The following is a 22,991-nucleotide window of genomic DNA, read 5'->3' on the forward strand; positions in this document are numbered from 1 at the left end:
GACCCACACTTCGAAAAGGCTGCTGGAGGGATGACCGTAAGAGAACCCAACGGAGCACGTCCGAGGAGCGACCGCGGACCGCGGACTAGGGAAAGGGCGGACTGCTTAGGGAGAGAAGTGGCAGCGGCAGAGCATAAAGAATACGGGGTTGTATCTCAGGAGGGCGCTGACGGCCAATGCCAAGCAGCCGTGGGCGTGGCGCTGTCAAACTTCGGGGGGCGGGACTGGAGGGCAGGACCGGGCGGGGTGGAGCCTCACTCCAAGCCAATAAGCAGCCGCCTTGTGGGCGGGGCGTAACGCTCAGGCCAAAATCGGAGCCAATGAGAAGGGCCTCCGCGTGCCCGCTGGCCCGCTCCTCATGGGGCGCGCGCCAGAGCCCCCGGCAGCCGTTAGGGGCGGGGCCTGCGGCCGCCCGCGCGCGCCTCACGCCCTCCCCTTTGTGTCACCATGGCGGCGGCGGCGGCGGCGAGGATTACGAACGAGGGCTCGAAAGCCGCCAGGGTCTGAGGAGGCTACCGCGACCATGGTGGTGAGGGGCCCTCGGGGCCATCAGTCTGTCTGTCCGCGTGCCCGTCTGTCCGCGCGGCCCCGCCCTGAGCGCCCCGCCCCCGGCCCCGCCCGAGCCCGCGGCCCGCGCGCCGCCCCTCACCCTCCGTCGCGGTCCCCATGGTCCCCCCCTCGGTCCGGTCCTGGGTCGCAGCCCGGGCCTCGACCCCGCCCCCTCGGCGCCCCTCTCCCTCCCCCCTTTCCCGGCCCTGTAAAGGGGGTGACAGTGGCGGAGGACCGGGACTTCAGAAAAGAGGGGGCTGGTTCAGGGAAGGACCCGCGCCCCATGAGCGTCCCCCCCGCAGGCGTCTGCTGAGGCTTCCTGGAAACCAGCCCCCATCCCAGCGCCCTCCTCAGCATCCTCATCCTCAGCCACCCTCCCGACCACCACCTCCGGCTCTCAACAGCCCCTTTCTCATTCCTGAGCCCCACCCCCATCCCACTCCATCCCCTGCCTGACCCTTTTCTTCTCCTGCTTCATTTTCACCCCATGCCACCCGCTCGCAATCCTCCCACCGACATCGATCTGAACCTTTATCTCATCCTCTCCCGCCTTACCCTACCCTAGAGGCCAACATCGTGCCTCCGTTCCACTTGAGCCTTGGGGCTTCTCCATCTCCTTGTCTTCATCTCCCCTCCTCCATGTCTCCCTTTCCCACCATACTGCTCCCATTCAGCCATCCATTCATTCCCTCACTCCACAGACATTCACTGAGACCTCCTCTGTGCAGGCCCCATGCTCCAGGCACAGAAACAGTCAGATCACATCCTGCCTTGGGGAGCTTCATGGGCTGGCAGGGGACAGACTCTGAGGGTGAGACCCAGGGATGAACTCGGGGTTGCAGGGACATGGAGGAGGGAAAAGCCCAGTCTAGCAAATCCCTGAATCCCCATCTGGCAGCTGGTTAATTTATCAGATGTTGCCCGGTCTATGCTGTGCAACTGGATTGACACTGCATATCAGGGACCCAGAGAGGAATCTTACATACAGTTCCAACTCTGCCCAACTCTGTCTGGGGCCCTGCTTCAGGGGAGGTCGGAGTCCAGTGGGCGAGTTGAGTTCTTTGCCAGAGGCTTCTAAGAGAGAGATGGATAAACTCAGGTACAGCTGCATACCCTGGGATGGAGGAAGCCCAGGGGATGGAGAAAAATGTGTGCAGCAGCCTAAATGGACAGAGAGGGCTTTCTGGAGGAACACACGTATGAGGTGAGACCTGAGAAATGAGGAGAGAACCTGGTGACAGGGTGGCTGAACTAGGTTCCAGTCTGAGGAATAGCCTTTGCAAAGGCAGAGAAGGAAAATGAGAAGGTGGCACTCGTGTTCTGAAAAGTTCAGAGCTCTGAGAATGGGGGTAGCAGGGTAGAGGCAGGGCTGGGGAGGCAAACAGAACCCAGCTCAAGGAAGCGTGACTGTCAGACCCAAGAATTCCGACTTCATCCAGAATGCATGAGAGTCACTGAAGCGGAATGTAGGAAAAAACAGTCACATTTGTACTTTGTGAAAACCATCCTGGCAGGAGGGGAGAGGTTGGGAGCACAAGACTAATGTGGATCATGAAGGTCCAGACAGTGGCAAGTGACTGTACCCTGTAGTTGCGATAGAAGGATCTTAAACATGCACAGACAGGACCAGCATGCTCTCGTTCCTGTTGCCTGCTCACCCTTGGTCCCTGCACCTCAGTCCTTCATCCCAGACCACACACGAAGAAGGAGGCTGCTCTACAGCCCAGCACTCATCTCCTGTTGACCTACCCTTTTACCCCATGCTGCCAGACAGTGTGTAGAGCCTCCAGGCTCAAGGCCCAAGCTGGCAGATAACAATGCTCCCGTTGTCCCTGCTCCCATCTCTGGGGGCCTCTGATTCTTCTCTCTGCTCTACAGGCCCGCAGCACTGACAGCCTGGATGGCCCGGGGGAAGGCTCAGTGCAGCCTGTACCCCCTACAGGGGGACCTGGAGCAAAGGGGAAGGCTGGGAAGAGGTGAGAGGATGCCAGGGGGCTTATCTTAGGAGAGAAGGGAGCTCCAGGAGAAAGCTGTGGCTGATACTTTGCTTGTCTCCCAGGCTCTCAGCTCCTCGAGGTCCTTTCCCCCGGCTGGCTGACTGTGCCCATTTCCACTATGAGAATGTCGACTTTGGCCACATTCAGGTATGGAAACTTCTGCCCAGGTGAACTGCTAGCAGCCACTTTGCTCTGAAGCTCATCCCTGAGCCCTGGCCACCTGCATGTTTGAGCAGACACCAGCAGGACACAGAGGCTTGAGCTGACTAGGAGCACTGCTCTTTCATTCATCATTTACTCTTCTATGTATTCTTCCACAGCAATTTCCTGCTGGGCATCTGCTCCATGCCAGGGCTCTGTTCCCAGACAGTGATATCGCCAGGCCTTGTCCTTGTGGAGGTCCAAGAGGGGGACCAGTTAAGAAAGGTTAGGTCTGGGACAAAACTGAAGCCCTCTCTTTGGTTTGTGCTTCCCTCTGCAGCTCCTGCTGTCTCCAGAGCGTGAAGGCCCTAACCTCTCTGGAGAAAATGAGCTGGTGTTTGGGGTACAGGTGACCTGTCAGGTGAGGCTGCCCCTGCCTCTCTCTCATCTAGCCTGAGGGACTAGCCACTGTAGTCCTCAGCTCTGTGTAATGGAGTCTGTACCCTCTGTCCTGACTGCCCCTACAGGGCCGCTCCTGGCCAGTTCTCCGGAGCTATGATGATTTCCGTTCCCTGGATGCCCATCTCCACAGGTGCATATTTGACCGGAGATTTTCCTGCCTCCCAGAGCTCCCTCCACCCCCAGAGGGCGCCAGGGCTGCCCAGGTAACCTACTTGTCTCAGTCCCTGCCTGAGCCATCAAAGGTATCCTCATCAGTTATGTGTGCAGCCAGCAAGGCAAGGGAAATAGTACAGATCTCTTGAGTTGGGCATGCTGGTGTAAGCCTGTAATCTCAGCACTTGGAAGGCTGCAGTCGTATGATCTGAGTTCCAACCAATCAGAATGGAGAAGCCTTAGAAATAGAACAAGATATTAGAGGGTCCCTTTGGTTTGAGGATTATGGAAAGGTCCAAGGGTTTATAAGCCAGCCCAGCCACATCAGTTTCACTCCAGAGCTTAGCTCAGTGTGGCGTGACAGTATTTCAGAACTTAGCAGCTGAGCCATGCCCAGGCATCCAGGGTGGATTTCAGCCTTGCTGAGAGATGAGCTTGGGCCCTGTGGGAGGGCAGTGGGCTCTATCCTCATCCATTCACAGGAGCCCTCCTTGGCAATTTGCTCCCAGATGCTGGTACCATTGCTGCTGCAGTACCTGGAGACCCTGTCAGGACTGGTGGACAGTAACCTCAACTGTGGGCCTGTGCTCACTTGGATGGAGGTGGGCTTGACATGGAGAACCTGGAGCTAGGATCTAGTGAGAGGTGTCTGAGGCACAAGGAACAGTCTGGGAGTGTGTGGGCACAGAAAAGAAGAAAGCCAGAGGGGAGGAGGCATTGGTATTATTTTAGTGTCTGTGTGGGTGCATGCCTGCGAGAGAAAGGTAGGGGTGTGTGTGTGTGTGTGTGTGTGTGTAGTTGTGTGGCTGTGGGGATTTAAAGGTATGCCAGTTAGAAATGTGTTGCTTGTGATTCACGTACCTCTGGCTGACAGTAACTTAAGAGACTTGATGAATTTTGGATAAAGTGTGTAGCGTCTGCTATGAGGGATGAAAGGGCAGGTATCTGTGGAGGCTTTGCGGACAGGAGAGTCTGGGATAAGTCGGGTGGGAAAGAAGAAGTGGCTTTTTTCCTTGCTGTTGCTGTTACTTTGTCAGCTTCAAAATGGTTTTATTTTATGGGGTAAGTGTTTTGACTGCAGAGGTTGGATGAAGGCATTAGATTCCCTGGAACTGGAGTTTCAGACAGTTGTGAGCTGCCATGTGGGTGCTGGCAACTGAACCTGGGTCCTCTAGAAGAGCAGTCAGTGCTCTTAACTGCTGAGCCATCTCTGCAGCCTTTTTTTTTTTTTTTTAAAAAAAAAGAGGAAGTAAGAATCTAGGTGTTTGGGCAATGGTTTTGACTGACAGACCGTCTTAGGGACAGGTGGTGGCCTCACTGGACATGAAGGAAAGTTGTGTGACTTTACTAACTACCCTCTTCTGACGTCTCCTTGCCACATTTTGTCTCTATCTCAGCTGGACAACCATGGCCGGCGCCTGCTCCTCAGTGAAGAGGCCTCCCTCAATATCCCTGCCGTGGCTGCCGCTCATGTGGTCAAGCGGTACACTGCCCAGGCACCAGATGAGCTGTCCTTTGAGGTGAGGTTTGGCAGTAGCGGACTCTACCTGTGCTCCCTGTTTCTCCTGCCATTCCTGAACCCCCTCCCTCTACCCATTCCCAGGTGGGAGACATTGTCTCAGTGATCGACATGCCACCTACAGAGGATCGTAGCTGGTGGCGGGGCAAACGGGGCTTCCAGGTGAGCTGGGTAAGGTGGACATGTGCGGTAGAGCACTTTGCCCACCAGGGTGGCCCAGCTGCTGACTGTGGTCCTTCCTCAGGTTGGTTTCTTCCCCAGTGAGTGTGTGGAGCTCTTCACAGAGAGGCCAGGCCCCGGCCTAAAGGCAGGTAAGTACCACGGAGAGTGGGCGCCCCCCCCCCCTACCACCTATCCTTTCTATTATTATCTACCCCACAGATGCTGACAGTCCCCTGTGTGGCATCCCAGCTCCTCAGGGTATCTCTTCTTTGACATCAGGTAATGAAAACAAGGGATCAGGTCTCTGCCCCGGCCTTACCAAATCAATTGCACTCCTGACTCTGAGTGGTCTGCTTTTGCCCCTACAGCTGTACCCCGGCCACGTGGGAAGCTAGCAGGGCTCCTCCGCACCTTCATGCGCTCTCGGCCCTCCCGCCAGCGGCTGCGCCAGCGGGGAATCCTGCGGCAGAGGGTATTTGGTTGTGATCTTGGAGAGCATCTCAGCAACTCTGGCCAGGATGGTGAGGCCTGGCATCTCTCACCCATCCTGCCTCAGATGCAGCTCTGGCCCTGACCCTGCTCCTCTCTCCCAGTGCCCCAAGTGTTGCGATGCTGCTCCGAGTTTATTGAGGCGCATGGTGTGGTGGATGGAATCTACCGGCTCTCAGGCGTGTCCTCCAACATCCAGAGGCTTCGGTGAGCACCCACAGCCTGCACTTATTAGCATCTTCTGTCCCAGCCCTGGGACACATGCCAGGGTCATATTTGTTGGGAGTTAGGAAGGCACGGTGCAATGGGGACCTAAGGCTCCCTTGAGGAGGTGACAGCCAGGTTAGCGCTGGAAGACGAGCATAGAAGTAGCATCTCCAGAGGGTCAGCTCCCTGCACCCCACTACAGGCCAAGACTGACTGTAGGACTGGGGATCCCACAGTGAATGACACAGGTGTAATGGAGAAAAGTCGATTGGGGCTAATGGGGGTCAAAATAAACTAGGAGAAAGAGCAAACAATAGTGCTGTACCAGTAATCACAGCACTTGGGAGGGAGAGGCAGGAGGTTGGGGATTCGGGTCATACTTGGCTACATAGGGAGTTCTAGGCCAGCCTGAGCTATGTGAGAGACTTTCTCAAAACACCAAAACAAAATGAAAAACCACCCCCACCACAAAAGACAACCAGGATGGAGAACTTGTAGTCTTGAGTAGTGGGAGAAGGAGGCAACCTCATGGGAAGAGGTGAGAGAGCAGGGCCTAGCCCATCAGAAGTGCCCGTGGTGGAGGTAGCACCCGTGCCAGGGGAGAGAGCCAAGACAGTACTGAGACTCGGCCAGGCAGCACATGCAGGGCCTCTGCATGTCAGTGCTGGGGTGACTGTGTGCACGCTAAGCAAGCACTCCATTCACCCAACCCTTCGGGTGCTTCTAGGCAGGTGCTCTGTCAGTGAGCCGCACCCCAGCTCCTTGTACAGGGCCTAGGAAAGTTTGGACTTAAGGAACCACCAGAAGGGTCTGAGCCAAGGAGGCATAAAGGGGGGAAGGAACAGGGCAAGGACAGGGGCCACCAGAGATTACAGGTGAGAGTTGAGTGGAGTCACAGAGGGGAAGGGCTTTACTTGTGAGCAGCAGACACTCAGCAGAGAAGTGAGCAGGGGCACTGGGGTCATCCTTTCCCAGGGGCTGGTTAAAGCTCTGAGAATGGCACAGCATGCGGCCTTTGGTAGGAGCATAGTTGGACTCTGGAGTCAGCATTAGGTAGCTAGCTACAGGCAGAGGCATCATGCACCTGAGCCTCAATGCCCCCCTTTCTAACATTGGGGCTCCCTTGTCTTTGCCACTCAGGGTCAGTGGGAGATTAAGGTTCTTCTGGACCCCTGCACAGGGCCTAGGGAAGAGTATTGTATCCATCTGTGGGACTTGTGGGTAGGGGTAGGGACATGGCCTGATGAGTCAGATTAAACACACCTTCCTCTTCTTGACGTGGGGATTCTCAGGCACGAGTTTGATAGCGAGAGGATCCCTGAGCTGTCTGGCCCCGCCTTCCTACAAGATATCCACAGTGTGTCATCTCTCTGCAAGCTCTACTTCCGGGAACTGCCCAACCCCTTGCTCACTTACCAGCTCTATGGGAAGTTCAGTGTGAGTAAAGGGACTGGCCAGGGAAGAGGGGGCCCAGCTGCATGTGGCCCAGCACCATCATGCCTGTCCATCATCTCAGGAGGCTATGTCAGTGCCTGGGGAGGAAGAACGCTTGGTGCGAGTGCATGACGTCATCCAGCAGCTGCCTCCACCGCACTACAGGTAAATGGGCGGGGTCAAGAAGGACTGCAGTAGGGATGCAGGGGACTGAAGTGAGCAGTTGTCCGCTACGGCTTCTGCCCCCAGGACCCTCGAGTACCTACTGAGGCACCTGGCCCGCATGGCAAGACACAGCGCTAACACCAGCATGCATGCCCGCAACCTGGCCATTGTCTGGGCACCCAACCTGTTACGGTAAGCTTCCCTCAAGGGGGTAGACTCCATTCATAAAATAACACTTGAGTAAAGACCTATGTGGGACTCATGTGAGCATCTGGGGAGAATCAGACCAGGCCGAAGGGCAGGGCACAAACCTGAGGCAGATGGGACTGGTGATGTGGAGGGATCTCGGGGAGACTGCTGGGCTGCAGTTGAGTGAATGAGCAGAGCCAGATGATAGGAGACCAGATGGGACTGGTGATCTGGAGGGATCTCAGGGAGACCTGCTGGGCTGCAGTTGAGTGAATGAGCAGAGCCAGATGATAGGAGACCAGATGGGACTGGTGATCTGGAGGGATCTCAGGGAGACCTGCTGGGCTGCAGTTGAGTGAATGAGCAGAGCCAGATGATAGGAGACCAGACTTGTAAGTTATAGTGAAGACTTCCTTGTGGGTTGAAGGATAGCCAAGGCAGGCCTCTAAGCTGTGAGAGCCTGGCTCGGGTGCACAGGCTCTCTGAACAAAGACTGTTGGAGCAGGAAGGGGCTACTGTGACATCCACATGGGGAGAACGGAGACTGGGCTAATGTGTCAGTCAGCTTTGTGTAACTGTAACAAAATGCCCATAGCAGTGCTCACAAAGAGGAAGGATTTGCTTTGGAACAAGTTTCAGAGGTTTCAGTCCACAATCAACTGACTCCATTGCTTTGGGCTTGTGCCAGGGCAACATGGTGGGAGTTCATGGCAGAATAAAACTGCCAGTTCATGGCCAGAACACAGGAAGGGTTAGGGGAGAGCCAGGACCCCATGATTGTCTTTGAGAGCATGCCTCCAGTGACATAAAAGTCCCATCTCCTAAATCCCCACCTTGGGGACCAAGTCTTTACTGCGTGGACGTTTGGGGAATACTTTCCCAAACTACACTAAGCAGGATGAGGGCAGAAGGGGTGTGTCAGAACCTGAGCAGATTTTTGGAGGTCCAGGTGCAATACGTGGTTTGCTGACAGACTGAATGTGGGTACTCAGGACTAACCGAGGTAGAGGAGGTGAGGGAGGAAGCACGTTTGGGGGGAGCTGAAAGCCCAATTCTAGCTGTTATCACATGAACACTATTGGCTGGAGGGACAGTGATCTATGCCATTGGCACTCGACCACTGTCAATCAGGCTCAAGGTAGGTGGCCTAACTTGCCCGCCTCCAGGTCTATGGAGCTGGAGTCAGTGGGGCTGGGCGGGGCAGCAGCCTTCCGTGAGGTCCGGGTGCAGTCAGTGGTGGTGGAGTTCCTGCTCACCCACGTGGAGGTCCTGTTCAGTGATACCTTCACTTCTGCTGGCCTGGACCCTGCAGGTATGTCCAGCCCATCCTCTGACGTCCTGGCTACTGCCCCTCAGTGTCAGGGCTGCAGTGGGAGGGCAGGTGGGCTCCTGGCCCTACCCCTACCCCACTGACTAGACCTCCCCCCCAGCTCCTTGAGGACCCCACCCCGGCCCATCCCTCCCCGCGCCCCCCTCCTTCTCATTTCAGCTCCTACGCCCAGGATCCCCACTTCTTGGCCAGGACGCCGTTCTTCCTTCACCCCTTATAGCTCCTGGGGGCGCTTGGGGCCTTGGGTCCACCTGGGAGGAGGTGGGAGGTCCCCAGACTTGACCCCACCCTGGCCCTGCCCAGACTCCCTGCCCTGCCCGGGACCCCAGCCCAGTCAGGATTCTGCTCGTCGGAGGGCCCTCTGGCCCGAGGTAACTGACCAGAGCCGCTGCCCTTGCTGGCTGCTGGGAGCTGCCTTCTCATCAGCTCGTTCTGCCTCACCCTCCTCCTTACCTGCCTGCTGCCCCCCATTCCCGCCTGATCTACACCGGCCCCTGCCTTGCCAGCCCGGGTGGGCACGCTGCGGGGCCGGGGCTTGGGCTGTGGCGCTTGGCTTTGCCTGTCGTCTCAAGTGGCCCAAAGCTTATAATTGTCCCCTTTCCGACCTCTCCAGGTCGCTGCCTCCTTCCCAGACCCAAGTCCCTTGCTGGAAGCAGTCCCTCCACTCGCCTGCTGACACTGGAGGAAGCCCAGGCACGGACCCAGGGCCGTCTTGGAACGCCTACTGAGCCCACAACTCCCAAGACCCCAGCCTCCCCAGTGGAAAGGTATGAGTGGGGTGCCGGAGAGGGGAGGGTTAGCGGGGAGGCTCGGGTTTCTCAGACTGCCTACTCTCTCACCCGCACTCCAGAAGGAAGAGAGAGCGAGGGGAGAAACAACGGAAGCCAGGGGGTAGCAGTTGGAAGACATTCTTTGCTCTGGGGCGGGGCCCCAGCATACCCCGGAAGAAGCCCCTGCCCTGGCTGGGTGGCAGCCGGGCCCCACCCCAGCCTTCAGGTCAGAGGCTGAGGCCTGTGGGTGGTGGGAGTGGCTATAGTGCTGGAGAGAGAGGTGACTTCCCTTCTCCCTACAGGCAGCAGACCGGACACTGTCACACTGAGATCTGCCAAAAGTGAGGAGTCTCTGTCATCACAGGCCAGCGGGGCTGGTGAGCACAGGGTGGGCCCTACACGTGCCCAGGTTGAGAGAGGAGGAACTGAGGCCCTGGTTTCACCCTTAAATGTTGTACTTCAGATTGGGGAGAGGGCCTTGAGTTTTGTTTGTTTTGTTTTGGGGGGTTTTGTTACTGTTTTGAGGTGGGGTCTTGCTGTGTTGCTCTGGCTGGCCTGAACTTGCTATATAGCCCAGGCTGGCCCCACAACTCTTAACTGCCTTGGGCCTGAGAACTGAGGTTACACGTGAGTCACCAGATCCAGCAAGGATTTGAACTTTTAAAACAGAAGCCTCAGGTGGAAGCTAGGTGAATTTTAGGTACACGCTAGTATAAATTGCTATTGATAGGACACGCTGTATTCACTAGTTCATACAGGGCCTTTTGTTCAGTCATTCGTTTTGAAAATATTTAAATAATATTATAAACACCCCAAAACTCCCTGGATGCAATTAAAAGAGCCCCTGTATCTCCCTGCTGCTGCCCTGACCAGAGGCATCCTCTTGACAGCCATCATCCCTCACTTTGGAGGTTCACCCCCATACAGGTGCATATATATGTAAATACCTCGTTGCTCAATCCCAGCTGCTTTGAAGCATTTGTGGGCAACGTGGGAAGTGGGAAGCATGCTGCATGTGCAGCTTGATTTTCAGAACACACAGACACAGTTGGCCAGTGCAACTTCGCTCCTCCCATTGCTTTCTTTTTCTGTCGTGTGTGTGTGTGCGCGTGCGCGCGCGTGCGTGCGCTCGTGCACATGCGAGCACACGCTCACCATTCCTCTACCTGGTGGCTTTGGCGGTTCTTGTCAGCAATCCCCATCACACTCACAGTGTGGGAGATGGCTCTGGCAGATGGCCAAGAGTGAAGCTGCTGTTGGGTAGGGTCAGCACACAGCTTGACGGGAACAGAAGAGCCAGTGCTTTTCCAAGGCACCCTGTAGAGTGTGGGCTAGCCTGCCCTTCTCATGCTTCATAGGTTATGCAGTCTCCAGACCCACTCTTGCTCAGGGTCTGACCAGTTCAGAACCTTGTCCTACCACTCATGGTCTGAACAGCTCTTTCTGAGTCAGGCTGGGTGTCCTCCTGCCAAGTTGTATCCTGTCCTCACAGATGTATCTGTCTGTAAGATTCTCACCTCTAACTGTGACACCCCCTCCCAACAGGCCTCCAGAGGCTGCACCGGCTGCGACGACCCCACTCCAGCAGTGATGCTTTTCCTGTAGGCCCAGCACCTGCTGGCTCCTGTGAGAGCCTGTCCTCCTCTTCCTCCTCCTCTTCCTCTTCCTCTTCCTCCTCCTCAGAGTCCTCAGCAGCTGGTCTGGGGCCACTGTCTGGGTCCCCCTCACACCGCACGTCAGCCTGGCTAGATGATGGTGATGAGCTGGATTTCAGTCCACCCCGCTGTCTGGAAGGACTTCGGGGACTCGACTTTGATCCCCTTACCTTTCGCTGCAGCAGCCCTACCCCAGGGGACCCTGCACCTCCCGCCAGCCCAGCACCTCCAGCCTCTGCCTCTGCCTTCCCACCTCGGGCAACCCCACAGGCCCTGTCACCCCACGGGCCCACCAACTCTGCTTTGCCCACTGCCCTGGACATCTCAGAGCCGCTGGCTGTATCAGTGCCACCTGCTGTCCTGGAACTGCTGGGGGCTGGAGGAACACCTGCCCCAGTCACCCCAACACCCGCTCTGAGCCCTAGCCCAGGCCTGCGCCCCCATCTCATCCCCCTGCTACTGCGTGGAGCTGAGGCCCAGCTAAGTGACACCTGCCAGCAGGAAATCAGCAGCAAGCTAGCACCAGCTGGTCCCCGGGGAGCTCCAGGCCAGTGCAGTGAGTCTTGTTCAGTAGACCTCACTCACACTAGTCCCCAAGCTGTCCCAGGACCCAGCTGACCTCCTTCCTATTCCTTTCTGTATTGTAGGTCCTGGCATGGATTCACCATTATTGCCCCCACCCTTGTCTCTGCTGCGCCCTGGTGGGGCTCCACCCCCACCCCCCAAGAACCCAGCACGCCTCATGGCTCTGGCTTTGGCTGAGAGGGCTCAGCAGGTGGCAGAGCAACAGAGCCAGCAAGAGCAGGGGGGCACCCCACCTGCTCCCCATTCCCCTTTCCGCCGCTCACTATCCCTAGAGGTGGGCGGGGAGCCTGTCGGGACTTCAGGGAGTGGGCCACACCCTCCCTCCTTAGCCCATCCAGGTGCCTGGGCTCCAGGTCCCCCACCTTACCTCCCAAGGCAACAAAGTGATGGGAGCCTGGTAAGAAGCCAGTGGCCCTTGGGAACCTCAAGGAGGGGTCCCAGAGGCCCTTCCCAGGTCAGTGCCCAGCTCAGGGCAAGTGGGGCTTACAGGGATGCTCCAGAGATGGCAGCCCAGTCCCCATGCTCTGTCCCTTTGCAGGGTTCTAACCCCAGTTTCTTCTCAACCCCCCGGGAGTGTCTGCCACCTTTCCTTGGGGTCCCCAAACAAGGCTTGTACTCCCTGGGTCCCCCATCCTTCCCACCTAGCTCCCCGGCCCCAGTCTGGAGGAACTCTCTGGGTACCCCCTCAGCACTTGACAGGGGAGAGAATCTATACTATGAGATTGGGGCAGGGGAGGGGACCTCCTACTCTGGCCCCAGCCGGCCCTGGAGTCCATTTCGCTCCATGCCCCCCGACAGGCTCAATGCCTCTTATGGCATGCTTGGCCAGTCACCACCACTCCACAGGTCCCCCGACTTCCTGCTTAGCTACCCACCGCCCGCCTCCTGCTTTCCACCTGACCACCTCAGCCACTCAGTTTCTCAGCACATTGCCCGGCGCCCTACCCGGCCTGAGCCCCTCTATGTCAACCTAGCCCTAGGACCCAGGGGCCCCTCACCCGCCTCTTCCTCCTCCTCCTCTCCTCCTGCCCACCCCCGAAGCCGTTCAGATCCTGGGCCCCCTGTCCCCCGCCTCCCCCAGAAGCAGCGGGCCCCATGGGGTCCTCGTACCCCCCATCGGGTGCCAGGACCTTGGGGCTCCCCTGAGCCTCTCCTGCTGTACAAGGCAGCTCCACCAGCCTATGGGAGGGGAGGCGAGCTCCGAGGATCCTTGTACAGAAATGGAGGACATAGAGGGGAGGGGGCTGGTCCCCCTCCTCCGTATCCCACACCCAGCTGGACCCTACATTCAGAAGGACAGACCCGAAGTTACTGCTGAGCTAGGGTCAGGAAAAGACACCCCCCCCCCCCACTGGATCTTGGCCCTGGTCAATCCTTTGTTTTGTATTTTCTTGAGCTCGCCACCCTACTCCAGGTTTCTAACTTTGTAACTTGCTCTGATGTGGCTCCCTAACCCAAAATCATTGTATCCCTACCCTGAGTTGCAGGGTGTGGCCATCCCCCACCCCCTCCTGGGGGCCCTTGCACAAATTGGGGAGGAACAAGGCTGCTACCCTGTCTGTCCTCCTCCTCTCTCCAGGAGCCTTCAGCCCGTCCTGCTGTCTGCACAGGGCTGGGGAAAAGTCCCTGTCCACCTCTCCCCATGCATCCCACTAAACCACCTGACAACATTAATGAATAAAAATGGCAGAAATTTGGCTGCTGGAGCCAGTGAATGAAGAAGAACGAGCTGGGGGACTTTACCACTTTCTTTGCTTTGAGGCAGACACTGAGGGATGGCGTCAGTCCTGGGAAGGGGTAGGGTAATGACTGCAGGGAGAGCTGTGGCACCCTACGAGTCTGGGCTAAGAGTAGGGCTCAGCCTGGGTTTGTCTTCAAGGTGGCACTTATTCTGCAGCTCTGCCATGATCTCCTCCAACAGATCCATCCTGGGCAGCAGGAAGGCAGACAGACCTGGGCTTAGCTCAGGCTGAGGGAGGGGCCTGGGCCGCCCACCCCAGCCTGTATATCTCACTCCTGTAGGCTGTCGAAGAGAGTGCTTTCTGTCAGCTCACTAGTCTCACTGTCAGGTCTCTGCAGGAGGAAAGGGTGAGCTGCCACCAGCTGCCACGGAGCCCCAGAGCCTGGGGGCTTTAGGTGGTCTTCCCTGGCAGCAGCTCTCTGGGCACTGAAGCCTCTTTGTTGGTCAGGGTAGGGTCCAGAACAAGCAGCCCGTGCGTGCCCCAGCTGCCCCTGCAGCTCTTCCCTCACACTGCTCCTCAGAGCTCTGGGTCGCCAGCAAGAGGCTGGCTGAGGGCTGGTGCGCAGGGCAGGGCCTTGGGGGAAGCAGGGCCGCTCAGGGAGTCAGGTCAGGAGAGGAAGCTGGCAGTCTTGTGGAGGTGGGGGCTGCAGGCTAGCAGCAGACTGGGGTAGCCGTACTGTTGAGGTGGGCTCCGGGCAACAGTGCATGCTGGGGCTGGGGCTGGGCTCCACACCAGAGCTGGGGCCTAGAGGAAGATTGGGGCTGGGACTGAGGCTGCTGCCTAGAGTCAAGCTACTGCCCGAGTCCCAGGCTGCATTCTGCTGGACCCTCCTGTCATCTGTGACCTCGGGAGTCTCCAGGGCCTGCAGAAAACAAGGGCAAGGAACTGGCATGGTTGTCTGGGCCCCCACACCTCCTTTGGTTACCAGACCACTCCCCTGCTTCCTACCTGGGAAGGGTCTGGGAAAGGAAGCACAAGCCCTGATCTGGCCTTGGCCCTGGGAGTCACTTCACGGTACAGATGCTCTGGGGATACAGGCCAGATGGCTGGAATTTCATGCACACCTCCACAGTGTGCAGAACACCCCATCATCATCTGTACCCTCTCACCTGGCAGGGAACCCAGGGTTACAGGAGACGGTGTTGTCCACTCTATTGGGGGGCTGACCTTGGGTGCTGATTCCTGTGGAAAGGGGGTGAGATGTGACATGAGCCCTGCCTGGGGTTCCGTAAGTTCCCACGCCACTCTGATCTTCCTGTACCTTGGCCATGGCCTTTCGCAATAGGTACCGAGTGCTCTGCAAGCTGCCCCAGCGGTCAGCAGGCCCTAGGCCCAGCCCAGCTTGAACCAAGGCCTGGTAGGGGGCTGGCAGCAAAGGGTCCAGTGCCGGGCTCTCGCCTGCCTCCAGCTTTGCCTTCACCTCAGGCCCCTCTCCCCCAGCCCACGGCAGCTCTCCTGTGAAGAGGCACCATGAGGAGACCCACCCTAGTGGGATGTCTCTGGGTGGGGTGCAAGCGTAGGGTGGGTCACTGACCAGTGAAGACCTCCTGGGTCAGGATGCAGAAGCTGTAGAGATCTGAGGTAGTGGCTGGCATGTCACCACGGATCAGTTCAAGTGGCAGCCATGGGTACAGTTCAGGGGGTGGGGGAAGCCCTGGACCTGGGTCTCCCTGAGGGTAATCCTGCTGCAGCCTGGGGAGGCCAAAAGGTCTAGTGAACTAGTGGCTGCTGGGAGGAACACAGGGCAGACATGGGGGCAGGCTCTCACCTGGACTGCAGCCTAGGCTGGTTCAGTGGACGCCCATGTTCCAGGTGGCTAACCTTAGCCAGGCCTGGCCGCACTAGCTGCACAGCATGGGAACTGAGGCCACCATGGGTCCAGCAGCGGGACTGCAGGAACAACAGGGCCTCCACCACCTGCAGCAGCAGAGAGCCTGGCCGCAGGCCTGGCAGGCCTTGGGAACCCTCCACAACCGGTCTTGCTGAGTGCAGTAGGAAATAAAGGGAGCCCAGCCACACCGGCTCAAAGAGCAGGCTCAGTCTGGACAGGTCCTCTGAGGGGCTCAGTGCCATCAGCAGCAGCAGGCCAGGGTGGTGTAGGATGCTGTGAGGGAGCAGAGGGTCCTTCACAATCTGCCCCAGCTGCTCAAGGTGAGGGCTGCTCCTGGCCACAGACCACCTACCATGGGCCAGGGGAAAACTGTCTCATCAGCCACCATGCAGGAAACACTGAGACCCTCCATCACAGCCTAGCAGTGGCAGAGACAGCCCCAGCCCACCATACCAGCCTAAGGCCTCTCCCATCCCTTCCTCCTTTATGGGTAGTACTCTGGTGCCAGGGGACGGGGGCGTCACTACAGCTGGAGAGCTCTGTGCTGGATGCTAGCACAGAACCAAAGCTTAACTACATCTATGGCTAGTGCCACATCCTCTCGGCTATGGACTGCTGGAAATCAATGGTCAGCTGGGGCTGGTAACCTGCAGTGCTGAAGGTCAGCCAATAGCACATCAGGGTGAGTTTCAGGGGTCTTCAGCTGCCGTACAGTAACGGGGTGGCCCTTCCACAGGAGGCTGGAGAAGGGGCAGCAGGTGAGTGACATGGGCAGGACTTCCTTGTGAGGGAAGCAGGAGGCAGGGGCTCTCTGAGGGCATGGAAGGGGCTCTCACTTGGCCATGAGGGTTTGAGAACTGCTCTCGTAGGTGCGGTCAGGCTCACCCTGGGTTGGCGCTAGCTCCTTGGGGTCTACCAGTGGGATGCCCATTATCAGTGCCGGTGGCTGCAGGCTGTTTAGCTGAGGGAAGAGAGCAGGGCTTTGAGCACCAAGAGAAGGCAGGGGTCCCTGATCTCCCTTCCTCTCCCTCTTACCTGGCCGAACCCCAAGCCTGGGGTTAGAGGGGATCTCCTCATCCGCCCTTGCCTCAGTGCCCTGGGATAAAGGGCAGGCTGGGGGTAAGTATGGGGTCACTGGGTGTGCTGGCCCTGAAGGCTCAAGGGCGTGGGCTCTTACCTGTCTGCCTGTGCCAGCCTTAGTGAGGGAAGGGAGCCACACAGGCTGTGTCCAGAGCTAGCTTGCAACTGACTCAGGGACACAGTGGGCGCCAACTCCCCGCTCTGCACCAGTGCTGACATGTGGGTACGACACCATTGTAATAGCTCCAGCACCTGGGTGGGGCACAGGGTTAGACCGGGAGCACCCACTGACCTTGATGACCCCACTGTACCCTGGCCACTACTCACCTCCCAGCTCTGCTTGGCATCACCCTGCTCAGCCCAGTCTCGTGGTGTACGACCCTGCTGGTCATGCAGCCGCAGGTCACCTCCTGCCTGCAGCAGGTGCCACAACACTAACCCTCGGCCCGAGAAGGCCCCTGCGTGCATAGGTGTGCTGCCATCGAGGCAGCGGCTAGGACAGAACCAGAGGATGAAGAAAGGCAGGGGTGGGGGCATGGGGAACAGTGGAAAGGGAGCTGGATGGAGGCTGAGAGCATGGGAGGAGTCCTGGGAAGTGGGTTACATGAGAACTCAAGGGAGTCAGTGGGGGAGGGGTGAGAGGATCTTTGTGAGCTCTGGAAGGTACCAGAATGAGAACAGTCACTGGGGAGTGAGAAGAGACCCAGAGGCCAGGGAAGGCACCAGGTGCTGGAAGGGGCTTTGAGCCCTGAATGTTGGGGTACTGGGGTCTGTCTACTCACTGGTTGGGGTTGGCACCAGAGGCCAGTAGGAGACGCACAATAGAAGTATGGCCCAGTAGTGCAGACAGGAAGAGCCCTGTCTGCCCAGCAGAGTTCTCACCATCTACCTGGACAACTGAGGGACATCAAGGCCTAAGGCTGTGCTCACTCCATACTCCCAGAAGTCTCGCAGGCCACCAGACAACACACATCTCATGTATTCCAGGTTAGACTGGCACTCAGTATGTACCCAGAGATGACCATGAACCCCTGCTCCTCCTGTCTCTTGAGTGCTGGGATTTACTAGCCACCATGACTGGTTAACATAGGGCGGAGGACCCAACCAGGGGCACTGAGTACCATGAACAAGCACTCTATCAACTGAGTTACATCCCTAGCACCTGGGCGAGGGCTCCGGGCAATTCCAGACTCCACCGTTTCTCTTTGGCTTGGTGCCTGTTCTGCCCCTTCTCCATCCATCTCACCCTGGCCCCTAGTTTTGTTCTAGCCATGGCCTTGATCCCTGTGTCCATTTCTGTGTCCTGGAACTAGCGCCTCAACACAGGGCACTAGAAGTAACTCCACAGAGCTAGAACATCTGCCATGAAAACAGTCATCCTTCCCACACCAGAGGTGTCAAATCAGGGGCCAAAGGTGGCCCTTCCCCAACCTCTGAACACCACATTCTCTGCCTCACGCTTTACTCACAGCCTATCCATCATCTTCTGCAACAACATCTTAATTGGTTTTTTATTCTCAACCTGTGTCCCAAAGGCATCTTCCAAAAACACAAATTGTTGCCAAGACTACATCATCCCACACGAGTTATTCCAAATCAAAAATATACTAAGAGGGTAAGGCCAGCCCTGACTTTAATTCCAAAACTGGATGACAGTTTCCAGAACCAGAAAATAAAACTAAAAACAGATTTTTTTTAATGTGCACTGGTGTTTGATCTGCATGTCTGTGTGAGGGAATCAAATCCACTGGAACTTGAGTTACAGACAGTTATGAGCTGCCATGTGGGTGCTGGGAATTGAACCCAGGTCCCCTGGAAGAGCAGCCAATGTTCATAACCACTGAGCCATCTCTCCAGCCCCTAAAAACGGATTCTGTTTATGATCACACAGGCAGAAACCTGAGTAACTCCGACTTATCCCCAGAAAGCAGATGTGCTTCCACATAAGAAACCATCAATGTAACAGACCTTCATGGGTTAAAGGACACGATTTATATGTCCTGGACTGAGGGTGTAGCTCAGTGGTAGTGCCCTGCCCAGAATCCTCCAGTGAGGGGCTGGGGTGTGGCTCAGTGGTAGAGCCACTGCCTAGAATCCCCCAGTGAGGGGCTGGGGGTGTGGCTCAGTGGTAGTGCCCTGCCTAGAATCCCCCAGTGAGGGGCTGGGGTGTGGCTCAGTGGTAGAGCCCCTGCCTAGAATCCCCCAGTGAGGGGCTGGGGTGTGGCTCAGTGGTAGAGCACCTGCCTAGAATCCCCTAGTGAGGGGCTGGGGGCATGACTCGGTGGCAAAGTGCTTGCCTAGCATGAATAAATCACTGGGTTCTAGTCCTAGCACCAGTGGGGAGAAAAAAAAATCACATTTTAACTTTGTAGATATAGAAAAAGTGAAGTTAGCTGGGTAGTGGTGGTGCACACCTTCAATCCCAGCACTTGGAGGCATAAGCAGGCAGAACTCTGTGAGTTCAGGCTAGCCCCATCTACAGAGTAAGTTCTAGGACAGCCAGGACTACATAGAGAAACCCTGTCTTGAAAAAAAAAATGCAAAAAAAAAAAAAAAAAAGAAGAAGAAAAAAAAGTGAAGTTCATGAAATTTAGTACATGTGTATAATTAGGGAGAAAAAACCTTCAGAAAACTTAGGTGGGAATTACTAATTATTCTTATAATTATAAACCCCAACAGCAAGTATGATATTCAGTACAAAAACAGATTTAGAGCTGGGCGGTGGTGGCGCACGCCTTTAATCCCAGCACTCAGGAGGCAGAGCCAGGCGGATCTCTGTGAGTTCGAGGCCAGCCTGGGCTACCAAGTGAGTTCCAGGAGAGGCGCAAAGCTACCCAGAGAAACCCTGTCTCGAAAAACCAAAAAAAAAAAAAAAAAAAAAAAAAAAAACCAACAACAACAACAGATTTAGTTCTTTAAATATAAAAAAAATTTTTTTTTGAGACAGGGTCTCATTAGCACAGGCTCCTCCTGGAGTCTTTATCGTCCACCCTCAGTCTGAGGACTAGAATGACGTGTGCTCTGTGATGGATGCTTTCTCTCTCTTCAACTAAGAGAGAGAAATATCTTACGACTCAGCAAACAATCAGAGCTATTAAGCAAGCCTAGAAAGTGGTCAGATACACAATCAACTTACACAAATTAGTGAAAATTGTGAACCTGCTGAATGCTCATCGAAAGGTGAATTTCCTACTTCTGGTACCATCAAACATACACAAAATCCATCAACACCTCCACATCTTTGTGGTGATATGTAAGGGAAGCCTTTGTGCCTGGCTTTGAGAGAACTGTTTCAGCAAAGCCTTTTCCCTGCTTGGGTTAATCAGCAGAGGCTGAGAACTTGTTCTGAGGCTGTGCAAACCTGGAAGAGTTGTCTCTCTGCAGAGTCTGCACTTGGTGCTTGCTCTATGTGAGAGCTTGCAGCTGCACTGACCTTGGTCCTAAGACACTCCGGGCAGACTTGGAGTTCTTAAGCCATAATCAAAAGGGACTGAGATGTGTGTGGGTTGTCTGCTCTCATGGGCAGCAAGAGCAAGTTGACTTTGGCAGGTGGAACATTTTCCAGCCCCAATTAACCTTGTAATTGTTGGAATAAAGTAACTGGAGTTGGGTCTTTTCCAAGAATGCTGTACCCCTCTGCTCCTTCGGAAAATGAAGGCTTAGCATCGTGGTTAGTTTCTCTTGCTACTGTGGCACCTACGACCCAACATCAAACAATACATCTTCTCAGGCTCTTTATTATCTGGACCCAATACCTCTTCACACTCTTCTCCCTGAGTCTGGCTGTTCATACCCATGCCCAGCTCACTTCAGGGCCTTTGCCCAGGCCATCCCAGCTCCCAAGGGTCTCTTCCCTCAGCTTTCTGCAGAATGCTTACACCGTGAGACTCCCTGTCACACCCAGTGAAACCTCTCCCCACCAGCTATACTTTGTGCCCAACCATCCAGAGGCCAGATACACCCTACAGCCTATCTCTGACCATAGATCTTGGCACATAACAGGTAGCAGCGACAACATAGGACCCTGGCACTCAGTTATGAGCCAGTCAATTGAAGTTGTTGCTCCATGGTGCTGGTTGGTTCTTTCCCTACACTGCACCAACAGCTGGAACCTCACCTCTGCGCAGGAGCCTGGCCAGGCCCCAGCATGGGCCTCCGGCCAGAGCTAGGCGATGCAGACGGCCCACCTGGGCCTCTGGATCCCTCACGGAGCCCAGCTCCACAGGGAAGCGTGAAGCCTGTGAATGCATCTGCAGCTTGCGGCCTGCTGCAGTCAGTTCCCGGAATGGGGTCAGCTAGAAAGGCTCCTGAGGGCAGACTGGAGGTGAAGGACAATAGGGCTAGTTGAAAGTGGGGAGCAGTGTAGTTGAGAAGGGGATTCGGGAGGGTCTGATGGGAAAGGAGGTGTCTGGTAGGCCTGGTTAGGGAGCCGCACACCAGAAGCCCAGAAACCCAAAGGATCGGTAGTGATAGAGTTTTAGGGCAGGGTGGGCATTCCAGGGAAACTCAAGGCCTGCGGGCAGAATCTGAGCCTGGGGACAGCTCTGGAGGGTGGTGGTGGGGCCTGCGGGCTGGGGAGGTCTTAGGTTTCCAGAAAGGTGGGCTGGGGGTGGAGTGTGGAGAGGAAGTGGATATGGTGAAAGCTGAAGGCCCAGTTAGCTCTAGACCTGGTCTCTGGCCCAGATAGCTTGGTACCTACCGTTGGGCGCGCTTGTCACTGTCACGTGACAAGTGGTACGGCGATGGCAGTCTGCGCGGGAATCCTAGGCGCATGTACGCATGTGCACTGGCTGCTGCCTGCCATTTTGCACTTGCGCAGTAGCCTCCCCTAAGAAGCCCCCCCACCTTCCTGTTACGGAAGGGGGAGATGGCCGGCTGAAGAGGTTTCAGCTGGTTCTCCTTCCCCCGGCCTGCTCCAGGACTTCAAGTCAGCCCGTGTCTCTTATTTTTTTAATTTTAATTTTATGTGTATGATATTTTGCTTGCATGTATGTGAGTGCTCCACGCGAGAGCCTAGTACCCACGGTGGCCGGAAGAGGGAATAGAACCCCCCAGAGCTGGGGTTAAAGGGGCTAGTGAACTGCTGTGTGGGTGTTATGAATCGATCTGGGACCTCCAGAAAAGCAGCCAGTGCTCTTAACCGCTCAGCCATCTCTCCAGCTCCCAGCCACACCCTCTTGGACCCTCTTAACCGTAGCTCCTCATCCCTGAGTACTGTCTTCCCAGGCTCACCCACCCCATGACTATTTCCAGCCTCTTCCCCGAGCCCCATACCCGAGGGCCCTCCGGGATGGCTTCCTTTAGACATCCCCTGGACCGTTCAGCCCACCTGGCCTTAGCCTCAGAATCATCCCCACACTGTGCCTTTTCCTGGGCTCCTGCCCCCTTCCCCACATCCCTGACCCGGGACCCATTCTCTAAGCCCCCCTCCTTCCATCTCAGTCCTCACTTTTTCCTGGCTTCTCCGTCTCTGAGACAGGTAGATAGGGACTACAGAAAGGAGACCGAAGACAAATTCTGGGTCCTTAACCAGTCACCATTTAAACACGATGTGTTCCCTTCTGCTTCCTTCTTTCTCTCCACACACAGATATTTACAATGAGTCCCCATGACCAGCACAGCTTCCCACTAACTCCACTGAGGCTAATGCTCTTGACATGGGGTTATGGTAACCATCGCCCTTGGTTGCTCCGCAGACACTTAAGCCAGGTTTACTGGCTCATTTCTTCTGTATTCCCAGCACTCAGGAATCTGAGGCAGTAGGATTGCCAGGAGTTCAAGACCAGCTTAGGCTACACAGTATAGCCCCATCTCAACAAACAACTAAGTACCCAAAATGTTGAAGGCTGCTCTTGCTCAAACACACACGCACACACACACACACACACACACACACACACACACACACACACACGCGCGCGCGCGCGCGCACGCTTGAGATAGTGTCTCACTAGGTACTGCCTGCTGACCTTGAACTTGCAGCCTCCAGATTCAGTTCCTAGTGCTGGGATTTTAGGCTTACATTATCACACCCAGCAAACATGGACTCTTTCCTGGACTTTGTAGATAATTGATAGATGAGTGGGATGTGTGTGTGTGTGTGTGTGTGTGTGTGTGTGTGTGTGTGTGTGTGTATGTGTGTAAGGCTTGGCATCTCTGCCCTCACGTCATGTCTGACCCCTTCCTGCCTCAAATTTTGAATGAGACTACCGACCCAACTCTACATGTAGATATGTTGTTCCTTTGACAACCGGGTATTCAAGACTATAACACAGGATGAACATGGCCAGTGGCTCATTGGAGTGGGTGTCTGTTTTGTTTTCCTGAAAGCTCTGAAAATCCTCTAGCCCTGTCATGAACCCAGGGCTTCTATGCAAGTTGACCCCGGCAGCTCCCGAACAGAGCTGACCATGTATTAACCCACCAAGTACAAGCCAGGTTGCTCATGGACAAAATGAGAAGGGACAGGGGAGAGCGCATAAAGCCGTAACCAGCCTCAAAATCACTCTGAGTCTGAGGCTACCCGGATCT

At 56.1% G+C, this 22,991-nt stretch overlaps 1 protein-coding gene across 8 annotated transcripts; it reads left to right on the forward strand.

The window, feature by feature from the left end:
* Window positions 1–397: 397 nt before the first annotated feature.
* Arhgap33 (Rho GTPase activating protein 33) lies at window positions 398–13,504 on the forward strand. 8 transcript variants are annotated; one of them, XM_052761751.1, is made up of 22 exons: window positions 398–529; window positions 1,278–1,360; window positions 2,428–2,525; window positions 2,609–2,693; window positions 3,028–3,108; window positions 3,215–3,352; window positions 3,785–3,904; window positions 4,700–4,822; window positions 4,906–4,983; window positions 5,066–5,132; window positions 5,203–5,262; window positions 5,352–5,504; window positions 5,577–5,679; window positions 6,972–7,116; window positions 7,196–7,278; window positions 7,363–7,470; window positions 8,634–8,779; window positions 9,411–9,564; window positions 9,648–9,793; window positions 9,870–9,944; window positions 11,113–11,778; window positions 11,870–13,504. In XM_052761751.1, exons 2-22 carry the CDS (start codon window positions 1,283–1,285, stop codon window positions 13,123–13,125), a joined length of 3,963 nt encoding a protein of 1,320 aa, XP_052617711.1. In that variant the 5' UTR covers window positions 398–529; window positions 1,278–1,282; the 3' UTR covers window positions 13,126–13,504. The 8 variants fall into 8 exon arrangements, with proteins under 8 accessions (XP_052617711.1, XP_052617715.1, XP_052617707.1 ...); XM_052761755.1 differs by having other exon boundaries at window positions 3,812–3,904; XM_052761754.1 differs by having other exon boundaries at window positions 401–529; window positions 1,251–1,360.
* Window positions 13,505–22,991: the final 9,487 nt, after the last annotated feature.

The sequence above is a fragment of the Peromyscus californicus genome, unplaced genomic scaffold, assembly GCF_007827085.1.
Source record: "Peromyscus californicus insignis strain IS unplaced genomic scaffold, ASM782708v3 Scaffold_4__1_contigs__length_199733344, whole genome shotgun sequence".
NCBI lineage: Eukaryota > Metazoa > Chordata > Mammalia > Rodentia > Cricetidae > Peromyscus > Peromyscus californicus.

Excerpts from the sequence above, each read along its gene's own strand:
- Arhgap33 (XM_052761751.1), top strand. The coding sequence starts at position 1,283 with ATGCTCCAGGCACAGAAACAGTCAGATCACATCCTGCCTTGGGGAGCT. Across the intron at positions 5,133-5,202 it reads AGGCCCCGGCCTAAAGGCAG|ATGCTGACAGTCCCCTGTGT; the intron begins GTAAGTACCACG and ends TCTACCCCACAG. Across the intron at positions 11,779-11,869 it reads GGGAGCTCCAGGCCAGTGCA|GTCCTGGCATGGATTCACCA; the intron begins GTGAGTCTTGTT and ends TCTGTATTGTAG.